The 16,361-nt window shown below is 38.7% G+C and overlaps 3 protein-coding genes across 4 annotated transcripts in view; 2 read left to right on the top strand and 1 right to left on the bottom strand.

Annotated features, from left to right (window-relative positions):
• LOC138959495 (activating transcription factor 7-interacting protein 1-like) overlaps positions 1-16,361 on the top strand; it is a 364,173-nt gene that overhangs the window by 53,436 nt on the left and 294,376 nt on the right. The gene's annotated exons all lie outside the window — the stretch shown is intronic.
• On the top strand, positions 5,264-6,686 carry LOC138959484 (gem-associated protein 6-like). The gene has a single exon (XM_070331000.1). The coding sequence runs from the start codon at positions 5,405-5,407 to the stop codon at positions 5,927-5,929; it is 525 nt and encodes a 174-aa protein (XP_070187101.1). The 5' UTR covers positions 5,264-5,404; the 3' UTR covers positions 5,930-6,686.
• Positions 6,891-15,840, bottom strand: LOC138959483 (cytochrome b-245 chaperone 1-like). 2 transcript variants are annotated; one of them, XM_070330997.1, is made up of 7 exons: positions 15,694-15,840; positions 14,673-14,807; positions 14,143-14,184; positions 13,594-13,667; positions 12,904-12,997; positions 12,379-12,523; positions 6,891-12,043 (listed from the first exon to the last, which is right to left on the bottom strand). In XM_070330997.1, exons 2-7 carry the CDS (start codon positions 14,758-14,760, stop codon positions 11,854-11,856), a joined length of 633 nt encoding a protein of 210 aa, XP_070187098.1. In that variant the 5' UTR covers positions 14,761-14,807; positions 15,694-15,840; the 3' UTR covers positions 6,891-11,853. The 2 variants fall into 2 exon arrangements, with proteins under 2 accessions (XP_070187098.1, XP_070187099.1); XM_070330998.1 differs by lacking the exon at positions 15,694-15,840 and adding an exon at positions 15,235-15,363.

The raw sequence follows: 16,361 nt of genomic DNA, 5'->3' as shown, positions 1-16,361 counted from the left end.
TCTTCAGTCAAAATATAAATAACTAAGTTTCTTGGGGGAAATAGTCTGAGATTTCTTTAGTCAAAATATAAAACACCACATTATCTTTTTGAATGAAAACAACTCAGTGTTTTTAGGAGAATATTCTTCGATTTGGTTCCCACAGCAGTGTAAAACGCATATCCACGCACACATAAACACACAAAATAAAGACAAATCAAATTGAATTATCCTTTGTTCAAGCGTCTATAGTGAACACTCGGACTAGTGAACCCTCGGACTAGTGAACCCTCGGACTAGTGGACCCTCGGACTAGTGAACCCTCGGACTAGTGAATCCTCGGACTAGTGAACCCCTCTCGTAAAATACGGTGGGTGACGACCAATTCTTTGATTTTTGATCCGTCGCCACCTAGGGCAGATATGTTGGGGTGGAATTTCCGAGACTAGGGCATACAGACCTGGGAACCCATACGATTTCGCCGTATTTTGTACGCATGATTGTCGAGAATACGCTCAGTACGGTCAGTGGGAAAAAAATACGACGAGAAAAATTCCTAGACTACTTTTCTTCACAAGCCCATCCTGAAGCCGATCCAGTATTTTGGCACATGATTACGTCACTATAGCCTATTAGCCGCTGTCGAAAAAAATATAATTGGATCGTGTCAATCAATCAAAACAACCAGGCAAACGAAAGTACGGTATTTGGCGAAATCGGCTACGAGAATAAACAAGTGAAACAAAGAAGAAAAGTGAAAAAGTTTGAAGAAAAATATCACACACACACACACACAATTTCTAACCAACACACACATGTAGTCCCGCCCGGAATAAGCTTTTTTGGGATGATTTACGACTTTTGCGCACATTTCGAGCAGACGAAAACACAACATGGCGGCTCTCGCTCCTCCAACTATCGCGAGACACAAAAAAACGAAATCTCGCGCGCGCGAGATCCTGATACATCCGGTGTTTCTCTGTACGCTTGTCACGACGACTTGTTGACAAACGAAGATTCGCGAATGAAAGAGAAAAGCGCCGAGTCTTGAGTAGAGAGCTAATAAAGTACCGGTAATCGCTAATCGAGCGAAATGAAAATCCGCGGCGACTTCCATTAGGTGAATGCTATTCAAGTTTAGGTAACGTTTTAGCCGCATCTTTTTATAAGCCGCAATGCGATTTTTTTTTAAAGTCGCGGCTTGTAGTCCGTCAAATACGGTACAGTTTTTGTCAGTAAAAATGGAAAAAAGCATTGTTTTAAATGTATAGGTAACTTAATTAACGGTGTGATGGACGCGCATGAGGCATGTTTTAATCATGGATGTGCAAACGCTGTGTGGAGTACGCTCATTTTTTTGAAAATACACCAAGTTTGTTTGAGAATACTTAAAGTGCAAAACAGGGGTTCCCAGGTCTGGGCATAATGTTCGCGCAATTAGACGACGTCAAGATTTTTTTTACGTCAAAGGGTTGTGACGTCATCCCCTCTCGGGGGCTTTTCTCTTGCGCATGTGTCCTGTGTAGTTTGCATGTTTAAGTACACGTACAAGTGTGTATCATTGTATGTGTGTGTGTGTGCGCGCGCACACGCGTGTTTGTGCACGCGCACACGTGTGTTTGTGCACGCGCACACGTGTGTTTGTGCACGCGCACACGTGTGCGCGTGCATGTATATATACTGTATGTGTGAGAGAGAGTGTAGCATATCTGAGTGTGTGTGGGTGGGTGTGTGTGGGTGGGTGCAGTGTTGTTGCCAGGCCTCGGTCTTCGGTCTCTGACGCATTCCTTTCTGATTTGACGCATTGGACCTAGCCTTGTCCGGTTGATGGACCGATAGTTTTTACGTTTTGGTGGTCAACTGACCGATACATATTCGTACAAGGCGGACAAGGTCTGCAATGAATGGAATGGGAGTTGCAAAGTCGGAAAACAAACCCCGATCGAAATGCTCATGTTCGCTACGAGTGAAAATGCACTCGGTGCCGAGTCCGTGTTTGTCGTCATTGACACTCGAGGCTGCGTTTACAGAAATACCCGATCCAGCCGGTGTACCTATTTACCGAAAACGGCGCAAACAGCGGAAAGTTCATCAATATAATACTACGGCATGGTAATGCGAAGATCAGGCAGGATCCCTACATTCGCACACCGGGCACTGTATTGGAAAGGGTAGGCCAGGAATGTCAGGCTCTTTCTCCTCGCAAAGTTTATGAACAATTAAAACTAGGAAGCGACATCAAAGCAATGCCAAAGGACTTGAAACAGGTTCAGAATAAGAAGGATAGGGAAAAACGCGAATAGCCTGAAAATGTTGCAAAAAAAGTTGCTAAAAGTTGCAACAAAGTTGTAAAAAAACAAATTGCAACAAAGGTGCAAACAAACTTGCAAAAAAGTTGCAAACACATATAATCTAATAATATTTTCGCTGTTTCCGGTAAAGAGGTCGACCTGATCCAGCCAAAGGGATGCTACTCTGTTAGACGATTTTTTTCATCGATCGCTGATCGATAAACATGCCGCCGAAAAAGAAATTAAAGCCCGTTTAAGGGCAGAAAACACTAGCAGCGTTCAATTTCAAACAGACTCAAGCCAAAACACCTTGGCGGTACAATTTGGACCTATTGTTTTTTTAAAGCCAGGACATTTGGACCTATTGTTTTTTGGGGGGGGAGGTCCAAATGACCTATTGTCTTCTTAGGTTGGCAACAACACTGTGTGTGTGTGTGTTAGTGTTTGTGTGTATGTGAGGGTGTTTCTGTGTGTATCTGTCTATGTGCGTGTGTGTTTTGTGTACATGAATGGTTTGTGTGTGAGTGTGTGGGTGTGTGTATAGAGAGAGAGGGAAAAGAGAGAGCGTATACATGTGTGTGCGTGTGTATGTAAGGGTGTGTGTTGATGTCTGTCTGACTATTTACGTGTGAGTGTGTGCTTTGTGTGCATGGATGATGTGTGAGAGAGAGAGAGAGAGAGAGAGAGAGAGAGAGAGAGAGAGAGAGAGAGAGAGAGAGAGAGAGAGAGAGAGAGAGAGAGAGAGAGAGAGAGAGAGAGAGAGAGAGGGGGGCGATTTGTCCTTCGGGGGGAGGGGGGGTATGCAGTGCCTGGGCAATGCACTTCTACTTAATTTACTGTTATCTTGAGCTTTTCATTTGACAGCGGAACTTGCTACGTTTTGGATTGAAGTATATATGTGTATTTGATTTAATTCCATGTATTGTATCTCATGGGTGGAAAACAAAAGGACTTTTCAAGTTAAATGACAAGAGGTAAGACGTCTTCCATGCCCAGATTAATAAAACAAATTAAAAGTGAAATCTTTTCTTTCCAGTGTAACGCATTCAGCTTTCCCCTGGCATTCAGCTTTCTGATTTGGCCTCGTTGATCTTGTTTAAACTCCACACAGAAAAGCCCCCCTGCCTTCCATAGTACCGATGATCGAGTCAGTTTAGGTACTTTACATTCATTGCATGCGGTCAAACTCGTTCAACTGATTTTTTATTTAAAGTTTAAACTAAATTTGTTTCATCCTAAAATTCCTTCCCTCCTCATTCAAGGGACGTAACCACGCGGTGCACGTTTTACATTTAAACACCAATTTCCTTCACTTGCAAGAAACTGACATGCTTTTCTTCCTTAAATTCGAAGTTAAATAAGTGTACTTCTTTAATTTGACCACAAAACAACATTTTGGTCTCGAGTATATATATATATATATGTATACAGGGATCGCGTTTACGCACGATTTTTGCGTATTTGACGCATTTTAAAAGTCGCTGACGCGTTTTTTTCGCCGCGCCGCGTAAGCCATACGCAAAAATATTGTAACTTTTTCTTGTCTTCACGCAGCGCTTTTGCTCTGACTTAATAATCACCCGATCCTGAAACTGACTATAGGGCTCGAGAAGTGACGACACACATGAAATCTGCGCGTCAAAACTAAAGTCCGTTTCTTTTTGCATCGAAGTATCGCAAACGAACGTAACGAGGGTATTACCAGATAATATCTTGTCGGATAATGAAACAGACATTAGCTGCTCTCCCATCTCGCGCTTCCAAAAGGCGGAAAGTGTGTCTAGTCGTATTAGAGCGGGAAACAAACTCGCAAGGCCCGAAGGTTGGAGACAGCAGGGGTGTTATTCGACAGGCGTGCGCGGAGTTCGACAGGAAAACTTGCCGTATTTAGGTAAGGAGTGTCTTTAAGTCTTTCGTGCGTGTTTTGTTTGTGTCTGTACGTGTTTTCGTAGTACGCAAAAATATTGGTCCGTGACGCGTTTTTTTCGTTTCGTTGCGTATGACTTACGCGTTTTTTTAAAAAGCTAGCGCGATCCCTGTATATATATATATATATCGAATCAGTTACACCAGGATATTCGAGATATAGCAGTAACATGACAATATATATATTAAAACTTAAAGAAGAATTTTTATTTTATTTTGTATTCTCATTCCGTGTGCGGATGAAACTCACACAGCATGCTCCAGAATAACTCAATTACTGAACAAATTAGCCCAGTGGAACACTGGAAGTGACCTCACATACTGAATGTGAAACTCCATTGTTTTAAAGATTAAGACTTAGAGTGATCATTTTGAGATTTATCCAGCGTGACTGTGATGGTGAACCGGTCGCTCACACACGTGACACAGGGCTAATTAGAGATATTGCCTTCACACAGATAAATTAAATCTTGATATTGCCATCTTGCCTTTAACAATAACCTAATTTAAAAACAAATTTTGTCTGATCTCCCAGGTCAACTTGTGTGCTGACCTGCTAGTGACTTAACCCCCTTTGTGTGTACAGGCAAGCACAAGACCAAGTGCGCACAGAAAAGATCCTGTAATCCATGTCAGAGTTCGGTGGGTTATAACTTATAGAAACACAAAAATACCCAGCATGCCTCCCCCGAAATCGGCGTATGCTGCCTTAATGGCGGGGTAAAAATGGTCATACACGTAAATATCCACTCTTGCTAAAAAAAAACATGAGTGAACGTGGGAGTCAAAGCCCATGAACGAAGAAGAAGAAGAAGAAAAAAACCAAATTGTCAATTTGTGGCTCTTTACACTTACAGTTTACATATACACATAGTTTACTTTTGGTTTTGTTGTTTCTTTTGCAGTATTGAAAAAGACTCCTCACCAGATCTAAACCAAGTGAATCAGAAGCTGAATGAGCTAAAAGCCAAGTTCCAGAAAGCTCGGGAGTGTGTGGAAAAACTGCCTGGCACTCAGTACAGCAAAGAAGAGCAGCTACGTCGTGTTAGAATTCTTCACAATCAGATGGAACTCAAAACCCAGCTACTGCAAAAATTCAAAGAAAAGGGTTCCTTTGACACTGACAGCACCGAGTGAACTTTTTTTTGTTTGGAACTGACCATTGGAAAACGGATGATAGTGGAACATTGGGATTTAACATTGCTACCATGGAGACAGAAAATGAGCTTCACCCCATCTTTAAGCATGATCCAGAAGAATGGATGCAGTTTGTGTACAAAAAGATAAGCATTATCACTAATGATGGAAAGGAACACGAGGGATGGGTATACACTGTTGATCCAGTCTCACAGACCTTTGTCCTAGCACAGTTTTCAGATGATGCCACACAGCTCTTCATTCTTATGAGCGATGCCATCTCGAAAACTACCATTCTGGCCGACAGCAACCCCAGCATCAAGGAGAAACTTGATGCAATGTTTCGGCCAGAGATGGAACAGAAATTTTCAGAAGAAGAACTGAAAGCCAGGAAGCAGAAGTTGAAAATGTGGCTGGAGAAGAATCGACTTCCGGTTCAGCTGACCGGGAGTCAGGAGGAGGTGTTTACAATTTCTGATGCACTGACCATCCAGCCTCCCTACGGTGTGAATAACTGTCATAGCACCAATGAGATCATCCTCGGACGCATTCAGGGTCTCATCAAGAACATGCCAGATGATCAAGATCAGTGGTGAAGATTTCCAGTTACTGACTTGAAATGACCGTCTTGCTTACTCTTAGTTTGTTCAACAGCTATAGAGAATTGTTCATGTGTTTGATCGTTTTCATTGTTTCATTAGTAATTTGGCCAAGTTCATTGAAGGCCTGCAGTGAGAATGTCAATTGTCAGGCACTTTTGCTGAATGAAGCAATACATGTAAATGCTGTTGTACAGCAGTTCAGGTACAACTAAAAGTGTGTGTGTCATTATTTCACAGGAGTATGAAGTGAAGAACTTGTTTGATGTTATGCTTATGCAGTATAACTTACAGGCTGTAATGTTACGAAGGCTGCAAGTCATTTGTGTGTGTGCTTGTGTTTTTTTTCTCCTATCAACAGAAAGTTTTGTGGACATTTTTGTTTTTTTTTGGGGGGGGGGGGGGGGGGGGGACAACACCTTGGATCGGTATGTGTTCTTTTCTGGATAAAGCAGACGTAAGACCATCTCTTTGTTTGATGTTCCTTTAATTAAACTGATTAATCTTTTCCCAGTGCCAAGAGATTTTCAAGAGATGTACTAATATGTAATGTGTGTAGAGCCAATGAAGGCTTCAGCGTCATATTATATTGACAAGTAAGCGTCAGTTCAGAATCTAACCATTGGAAAAAAAATTTCTTTAACATTATCCTCTTTTTGTCTGGAAAGAACATTTAGAGTTGGTTAAAATTGTATGATTTCAACTTTTTATAAAGTGTACAGACTAAACTGATTAAAAGTATGTGCAAATGATGCGATCTGATTTCACATTTAGAGACATTTTTAGAAGATATGTGTGAGTGTGTTTTGTCTTTCCTAAGTGTTTTGTAATTCCTACAATATCCAACTCGCACATTCACCGCAGGAAATTCAACTTAACATTTGGAACTTAGAACTGATCAACCATATATAAATATTATATACTGACATTGTTTTCACATTTATCCACCCAAAAGCAATGAAAATGAACATGTTTATTCCGTGTAAAGTTGACACTGAGAACAAAACAATATATGATTTATTCGTACTAAAGTGACAAATAAATGAAATATCAAAACTGTATGAGCAAAATGTAAACGTACACTATTATAAAATTAACACCAAACTGTGTGTGGATTTAATTGTGAACAGAACAAGCAATGGACATGTTAATAACCACAGAGGGATAAACTAAAAAGGTAATCTCCACAAATATAGGATTCAAAATATATATGGGGGAAAGTCATCAATGAAACAAGTCGCGTAAGGCGAAATTACTACATTTAGTCAAGCTGTGGAACTCACAGAATGAAACTGAACGTTGTCCGCCGCTAGTGCAAAAGGCAGTGACAGTTACGAGCCTGTTTGGCGCGGTAGCGGTTGCGCTGTGCTTCATAGCATGCTTTACTGTACCTCTCTTCGTTTGAACTTTCTGAGCGTGTTTTTAATCCAAACATATCTATATGTTTTTAGAATCAGGAACCGACAAGGAATAAGATGAAATTGTTTTTAATCCAAATATAACATATTTATATGTTTTTGGAATCAGAACATGATAAAGAATAAGATGAACATAAATTTGGATCGTTTTATAAAACAAATTTTTGTTTTACAATTTTCAGATTTTTAATGACCAAAGTCATTAATTAATTTTTAAGCCACCAAGCTGAAATGCAATACCGAAGTCCGGCCTTCGTCGAAGATTGCTTGGCCAAAATGTCAATCAATTTGATTGAAAAATGAGGGTGTGACAGTGCCGCCTCAACTTTTACAAAAAGCCGGATATGACGTCATCAAAGACATTTATCGAAAAAAAGAAAAAAACGTCTGGGGATATCATTCCCAGGAACTCTCATGTAACATTTCATAAAGATTGGTCCAGTAGTTTAGTCTGAATCGCTCTACACACACGCACAGACACACCACACCCTCGTCTCGATTTCCCCCCCTACGTTAAAACATTTAGTCAAAACTTGACTAAATGTAAAAAAGCAACATTCATATAAATTCTGTAAAAATAATTGCATTTTATTGGCCTCAAATCTCTATCAAATAACTAACAGGTTGACACAAGAAAATCTGGTCAAACAATTTGAACAAGCACTGCAAGAAGAGCACCAATAATAAGGTAAAATAATCGTGATATTTAGTTTCAAGTGATAATTTTGCTATAACATGAGAAAGAGATCAACTTTTAATTCTCCATATTATGTAGCTTACAGTGTTTTTCTGTTCATGCAGAAGTGGAATCTGTTTCTCTTGACTTGCTCTTCAAGTACAACACTGAAAACAAGAGGCGAAGCCTTCAAGGCTCACGTAAGAAATTGACAAACAGTAACACAAACTCAATCACTCTGTCACACATACACACACACACACACAGTAAGCATAGGTGACACTGTGCAAGAAAGCGAGACACTAGATCTAGATCTGTCTGTCTGCATGTAGCCTGTAACTTACAGGGACACGACTGCTAACTAGTCTCGGCCCGCTCAAAATAACAATGACCGAGACTTTCAGTAATTCCTTCGCGTGACGTCTAACCCTCTTACGTCATAATGTGACGTCTTCAAATGACGAAATGTTAAAGTTTCTATCACAGACATACACACGCACAAACACACACACACACACAAACGCACAGACAGACAAAGTTTATCATCGCATAGGCTACACTTACGTGAGCCAACAAGAACTCTCTGTCAATATGGGTCCTTCTCCCTGTGATTATCAAAAGCTAATTAACTCTGTTTAATACATAAAGATGAACCACAACACATGCATGTATTGAAATCTGTTCTGATGGCACTGTATACAAAAGGAGGTGCAAGCACTGAAACTTTCGCTGTTCAAACAAATCAAGGCCACATTTCTGCTTGTATTTTTCTCTGGGATGCTTTGTAAGCATTTGAAGTTCATGGTTTTTGTTGTTGTTTTCTTAGCAACAAGCCTTACTTCAATTTTTTAAGCAACTAAAGTTTTATAAGAAATTTATAAAGAGTCAGTAATACTTAAAAGCATTCAACACAATTAAAAGCACTCATCAAAAATAAAAATAAAAACAAATGAGACACGAAAAATAAGTGCCAGCCAGTTGTTTACAAAATTACAAAATATGTACTGTAATAAAAATAGTTCATGACTAGAGCTCTCAGAAACAATTGACTCCATTTCTAAAAGATTTCTATGATTAAGCTATTGAAACACAAGCTTTCAATCTCCTCCTTCCAGACTAATGCAAAGTGATGTATGTCCACTCATCAAAACTCAAATCCTTTCTTTTTCCTAAATACTAAAGCTTTGCTACATGAATCCATGGACAAGGTTACACCAGTTGCCGGATAATGGTTCTGAGATGGTTAAATTGTGTGCTTTTTTCTCTCATTTATGGAACCCAGGAACTTCATTATTGTAAAGAACCTTTGATAAAACTACAATAAGAGCCACTATTTCTGGCAGGCTGAATAGTCATTCATGAAATTTATGACGTAGCAGCCTAAATCGTTTCACACAAAGTACCGTTTTTAGTTCAGTTGGCATTGTCCCACCTCCCCACCCCCTCTCTTTCCAAAACCCCACCAACTTTAAGCAAACAGCAAAACTGTGGTTACAATGTTTACAACTGCACATGGACAGAATTAAAAAAACTGAAATACACTTCATTCAACATATTACATGTAGCTGAATTCAGCTTTTAAAACCAGGGATTGCTGTTGCTGAAAAATACCGACCTGTACAAGATGGGTAAAAAGTTCAGCAAGAAATAGTGATGTACATCAGCAAACAATTACGTGATAAGCATTTAATTGTTGCCTTTTTACTTGTCGTTTGTAACAAGTAAGTTAACTGTTTTGATATAAAAATTGTTAAGAAAATCTTTCTGTATCTGAAAGATACAATGTTAGTTTAAATTCACTTGCTGAAGGTTCTTGAGCATTAACTGCTGTACAAAAACTTGTTAAACTTGTGAAAGTAAAATCGACTCAAATTTGTACATGCATCATCAATGAATCAGAAGGCAGTGAACATAATTATCTCTTTTTTTTTATCTGAAACATTGCTTATATCACAACCAAACATACAACACTGCTTCAGGTTTTTTTTAAACAGCGAATAAAGAATGCCTTTAATTCTGCACTGAAAACAAAACTTTGTTAACGTTAGTAAGAAAACAAATTCTGAATGTTAGCAATGCATCATCAAACTCATACCTTAATACATCTATCTTTATTGTCTTCAGACGATACATTACACCACAAGTCCATAAAACTAAGTAGACAGTGCAAGATGATAGGAGACGAATCATGACAGCTAGATGCAGGCATGCATGATTTCATGGCAAGATATATTACACCACTTCCAACAAATTGTGGAAAATCAACACTAAGCTACCGTGTGTACCCCAGCCATCTCCCTGCAGCATATAGATTGTACTCAAGTGCATGTAAATGATCAATTGTCATCAAGTTTTGACACAAGTAGGTGACAAAATCAGCCCCAATTCTACTCTTTTCTGTCTGGGCAGATGTTCGTAGTTTTTATTTTTGAATCAGAATCATCCTTATCAGAGTTGTTATTGTTTACCTTATAAAAGTGCATGCTGCAATTTGGCGACAGCAGTTTTCTGTCAAATTCAGATCTGCCAAACTTGGTAAATTCTTATGAGGCTTACTGCAGAGTTCTATTCTTGTTACGGAACTCTGTGTAAAAAATAGGGAGAGGTAGAGAGAGAGCAACTGTTTCAACTGAAGTAAACAAATTGTTCCAAATCTGCTGCGTGCTGAAACAACAATGCAGGAAACTCAGCCGATACACACGTCGGACCTACTCTCCACTTTTTCTACCCTTGAAGTACACTTTGTTTGAGTTCTTCAAATGTGTAGATTAAGATGTCAACATTTTCAAAACAATTCAAGGATGTTATGGCTTCATCGTTGATATGTATTACATTTTACTCCCTGACTTATAATGAAAGTTTCTTCTCTTCTTGGTGAAGGGCTTTACACAATACAATTAATGACCCAAAGCTGGTGTTCTGTTGCAGATGAATACTCACGTTTAATTAATGATATGTGAACTTGCTATGATAAAATGTAATTTTAACAGTGCAAAAACTTGTGAAGAAGAAAAACAAAACATATTTTCTCCCACTGGAGTGTGATAACAAGTACTTTTATAAAAGCACTTATGCAAGCTTCACTTCATGTGTGTGTTCAATATTTTTTCAGCAGTTGATCAATTTGATGGTTAGGTAGCGTTCATTGTAATCATTGGAGAATACGAACCAACAGACTGTGACACAATTTCATTTCAAGGATTTTACTTTCTTGTCTCTAAATCTCTGCATTTTATATAAAAATGTATAGATAAAAAGATGTTTGGAAGATCACAGTCATAGCAAATACCAAAATTTATCTTTTAAAGTCAACTTTTTACAAAAGGACATTTTCAAGCACATTGTCAAATTTCAAGCAGGAAAACACATGTGATAGATCAACATCAAATATTGCAGACTTAAGCGTGAAATCTAAATCAGGTGATGCGGCACAGCATCAGGAACTAGAACTTCTAATACAGCAAAACCTCTGTTTTAAAACTTTCACACACAAAATCTGACAAAAATTAGGTCTTATTGGCAAGACAGTCTCAATTGTGATCATGTATGCTCGTGTTTGATTGCAAACAAAGTTTCAAAATCTCTTCAATGTTACCAAACAGTCAGGGCAGGCTCAATTCCTGATTCCCCAAAATACCAGCGTAAGTAAAAATTTAGACACGTTTGGAAGGGAAATGTTAAAAAGAAGGTCTGAAGGGGTCTTAAAATGGAGGGACTTAAACAGAGGTTTTATTGTACCATCACCTATCTGGCAAAGTCATCACATGCAAACACAAGGACCTAGACATAACAGAGGTTACATTGTAAAATCACTAGTCTGTGCAGTGTTATTGTGGAGATGGAGCAGTTGGTGGATCCAGGTCCAGGTCCGCTTCCAAATCCATGCGGTCAACTTGTTCAAAGCTGTCGTCAGAGGAGGAGCCGTCACCAAGGTAATCGTCAGTATCTTGCACTTGCTGCGTAGGCTGATCCAGTTCCAGAAAGGTACGGAGTGTGTCTGCTACCTCATAGTGCTCTCTGTCATACCAGAAACATAGGAATTAACGGGAAGTCTGAATCATATAAAGTGTTGGACTAGCAAAATTAGTAAACATGAATGTTAGCTTTCCTGTGTGTTCTGTTGAAGTGTGTGTGTGGCGAGGAATACAATGAGAGAGAGATCAGCATGCCGGATTTTGAAATGCCACGGAAGGGAGGCAAGAAGATAATCTGTGTGACTGGTTGTGTCTGTGCATATATCTGTATGTATTTATGTATGCATGAGCATCTGTGTGCAAAACCAAGACCATAAGTGAATTAGATCACAATATTGTGCAAGCACTGCAGTGAATCACACTTGTAGTTGTACTTACTTGCTGCTGCCGAAAGTGTGAGACTCTGTGACACCTATAATCGCCCCAGTGCTGAGCAGGAAGACCACAATGTGACTCTTGCCAAAGTAGCGCACGTCTTCCTCGTCCACACGCACACCTACAATGTCATCCAACTGCACCACCACTGGACAGCAAAGATATATATGAAGGAGAAAATGTAAGTGTCGATAGTGACAAAACTGCAAGCATCATTCTTCCGAACACACACACACACACACACATGTGCATCAAAACTCTCTGTTGCTCATGGTGATAACTGATACAAGGTGCATGGCAATATATATATATATATATATATTGAAAAAACTGCATGCATTAATGGTTATTATTCTCAAAACACACACACAATGAGCACAAAACACTCTGTTGCTCTGTGCACAAAACACTTTGTTCGTCATGGAACTATAACTGAGAGTTAATGGAGTCCTTCAATTACAAAATGGCGAACCCCAATGATTAAATTTTGTTTAAACTGAATCAATTTGTAGTGGTTAATTTGCGTACCTATTTTCTGATCTGCATATTGTGGGAGAAGCTTCTGAAAAACTGTCTTTCTGGTTATTTTCATTTCTCCAGTTTTTTTGTCCAGTTCGCACTCCTGAAAACAAAAACAAAGACAGGTACAATGTTATTGCTTGAACATCCATCTTGCCAGCCAACATTTGGCTCACTTTTGAAACTGCTAGTTTTGTATGACAGGATATGGTTTGGGCAAAAAAGTTGTATTTTCTTAACTGAAGACTACTGAAATTGCAGAAACAAAAATCATGAAGAAAAACATGAACAATGTTATGTAAATTCACTATAACATCCATCTTGCCAGAGGGCACATTGGCTCACTTTTGAAACTGCAGCTAATGTTAAATATCGCATTGATGGTTGAGGCAACAAATATTTTGTTTATTAACTGAAGAAAGACACGTATTGCAATAGCAGGAACATATTATGAAGCGCTCATGGAGTCGTGCACACATGCATGCATAGATACATAAATGCACGCATAAACACACTCAGGCACACAAACAAGCTAATACAGAACCAACGGCTTTATCACATGCAACTTAAAAGTAACAAAGACCTACATGATCTAAAACAGGAAATAAATCATTTGAACGTACAGAGATTTTATGACAATGTGTGCATTGCATGGTAATTGTAAATAGAGATGATTTTTGTGTGTTGTATTTTAGTTACCTCCCATCCCTCCATCCACAAGAGGCCAGCATAGAGGGCTCCGACAACGTATGCCACTTTCCACAGAAAATAATCTGAACAGAAAAAAACACCATAGAAAACAATTCTTGTTAAATAACATACCTTATACTTATGGGAAAAATCATACCATGGGAGATAAAACAACAGTGCACAGGTCACAAAATAAGAAATACTTTTTGATGAAGAAGAGAAAGTTTGCCTAGATGCCATTTCACTAAAAAGTCAACAAAGTCAGGCCTTAATTGCATTGAAAATTACATCATTTTGCATCAAGAAGGAAGGCTGAACACACGAACAACCATTCTACAAGACAGAATTCTGCAGAATTTCGTAAGACAAGAATCAAAGGGAAACATCAGGCAACATTTAAGTGAGTTAAGTTGAATATATGTGACAGTTTTTTTTCTTCATTGTCTACTATACTGTCATAGGTCAGATTACCTGTGATTGTCTCACCAAATATACAGATCTATATAGAAAAACTAATCTGAACACAAATAAAATTGATAATTTCCATGCAATGATTACCTGTTCCATAGAAAGCTGCACCACAGCCAATGCCTAAAGCACCTGTAATTAGAATAATTTTGTAAGTGAAAAAAGAAAACAAAAATAAAGACATAATAGCTCATTTTAAATAATAACAATTAGATACAATACATGTAGAATGAAAAATTCTGTTCAGAGAATGTCAAATATTAATTCATAGTGATGTTACACAGAATCTGATGCAGGAATAGGATACAATGTCACCAAATATCTCCTAATTAAAAGAATGTTTGAGCATTTCTATGTGTTTTTCGTGTCAACAAAAGATAACTTCATTACATATCAATATCTTACTTCATGATCTTTCAATATTGAATACTTTTTATTACATGTTTAAGAATCTTATCTCACATGCTCTAGCTACTCATTCCGAATCCTTCTTCCATCCCTCTCCTTCCATCTCCCAAACACTGAAAGTGAAAATGGGCAGACCCCCCCCCCCCCCCCCCCCTTCCCAAACACTAGTGGAAGTGTAAAAAGGGAGCCATATTATGGCAAGGTTTACAGACCGAAAAGAACACCCCAGGACCAGTGGTTGGGTTCCCTACACAGGCATAGCTGGTCCTTGGTGTTAACCTTGATGGTAACATAACCCATCTTGCGGCTGTAGGCTTTTCCGGCAGAACACTAAATGGAGCGTTTCTCTGCAACAAAAGAGTTTCCGCAAATTTATGTCTGTCTTAACATCACTATTTTAGTTGTGTACAGAAATCCCACAGTCTTAATCTTTATGTGTGGTATGTACTGGGCCACCAAAATTTTTGGCAGACTTTCTTGAAGTAATTAACTCGTCTGGCTGGTAAGTGTTTATTTTTTATTTTTTATAGATCTGACCATGCATCCCTGGATGGTCATATGCATCTCAAAAGTATGAGAGAGAGAGAGAGAGAGAGAGAGAAAAGTCTGCAGATAAGAGACTGTTTTTGTTGACAACCTTGAGTTCTGATGTAACACTTACAGTTAGCAAACTCCCTGCCTAAAAATAGCCCTGTGCAAAAGTGTTATGTGAGTCGTGACAAACAATTTTAGATGCCCCGTTTTTGTTCTGCAACAAACTTCTAATATATTTACTTGACAGCAAGTAAGATGATAGTGTAACTCTTGTTGTGTCAACAGGAGATCGGCAACAATACCATGAATGAAAAATAGACCATTTTTAAACAAAACAGTCACTGATTCTCCATCCTCAACAGATCAAACATAAATGGCAAACTATGAAAGGAATTCGAGCCTACGAACTGAGAGAAAAAAACAAAGAAAATGTACGGGATGTTTCAAACATCTGGATGAAAATCAATACACTGGAAGCCTTGTCACAGTCACAAGATCTGTTGTGTTGGTTCGCAACATAACAGTGTCTGCATCAGTGCATGACGTTTCTTTTGCGCTTCAATTGAAAAAAAGGCATCGTTAAAAACGCTGCTCTGACTTGCAACAGAGAATTTCTTAAAATTAGACTAAACACGCAAAGCAGCATCCTCAACTAGTCTACGTGTGGCGATCATATGAATCCCAAGCACGCACACATACCTGATTTATGTTTATGTTTTGACGCAACTCTCCTCTGTTTACAATCTTTCGGAAACTTCTCTACGAAAGGAGATAACATTAGTACTTTTGAGGCCACAGACAGGGGTAAGTACAGATGCCATCTAGAATGTTTCTTTGTTATAGGTGCTGAGTTGCTTTTTGTTGTATTTTCCCAATCAAGTTACCCTCCTTTACGTTTCATGGGTTCTTATAAGGGAATTGACTTGACCAAATGGTTTTTTTTAATTATTTAAGTTCACCCTTGCAGAAGTCATGCGTTGTACGCATGCGCATTGCTACATCCGGTTAATCACATGATGGGTCCGCCTAAACTACGCGCCAGCACGCGCTAGCACGCGCCAGCACGCGCCAGCTGGAACCATAGCACTTATATACTTTATTTTTATATTTCTAGTTAGTTCATCGTCCATTCTCACATAATACAAAATTTCAAACTTCAATGATAAAAAATACGGAAGTTATGACGAGTTTAAGGAGAGCTAATGCACTACTCTCAAATCCGACGATTGTCGGACATGGAGCCACGGCCTTTGGATAGCTCTCCTATAACGCGTCTTAGCTATCGTAAATTTTATCACTGAAGTTTGAAATTTTGTATAATGTAAGAACTGACGATGAACTAACTAGAAATATAAAAATCAAGTATA

This window comes from Littorina saxatilis, linkage group LG2, assembly GCF_037325665.1.
Source record: "Littorina saxatilis isolate snail1 linkage group LG2, US_GU_Lsax_2.0, whole genome shotgun sequence".
In the NCBI taxonomy this organism is placed as follows: domain Eukaryota; kingdom Metazoa; phylum Mollusca; class Gastropoda; order Littorinimorpha; family Littorinidae; genus Littorina; species Littorina saxatilis.
Note: the sequence above shows the minus strand (reverse complement) of the source record. Positions and strands in the feature narration are given on the sequence as shown.

Excerpts from the sequence above, each read along its gene's own strand:
- LOC138959483 (XM_070330997.1), bottom strand. The coding sequence starts at position 14,760 with ATGGGTTATGTTACCATCAAGGTTAACACCAAGGACCAGCTATGCCTG. Across the intron at positions 13,668-14,142 it reads TGCAGCTTTCTATGGAACAG|ATTATTTTCTGTGGAAAGTG; the intron begins GTAATCATTGCA and ends TTTTCTGTTCAG. Across the intron at positions 12,998-13,593 it reads TGTGGATGGAGGGATGGGAG|GAGTGCGAACTGGACAAAAA; the intron begins GTAACTAAAATA and ends TTTTGTTTTCAG.
- LOC138959484 (XM_070331000.1), top strand. The coding sequence starts at position 5,405 with ATGGAGACAGAAAATGAGCTTCACCCCATCTTTAAGCATGATCCAGAA.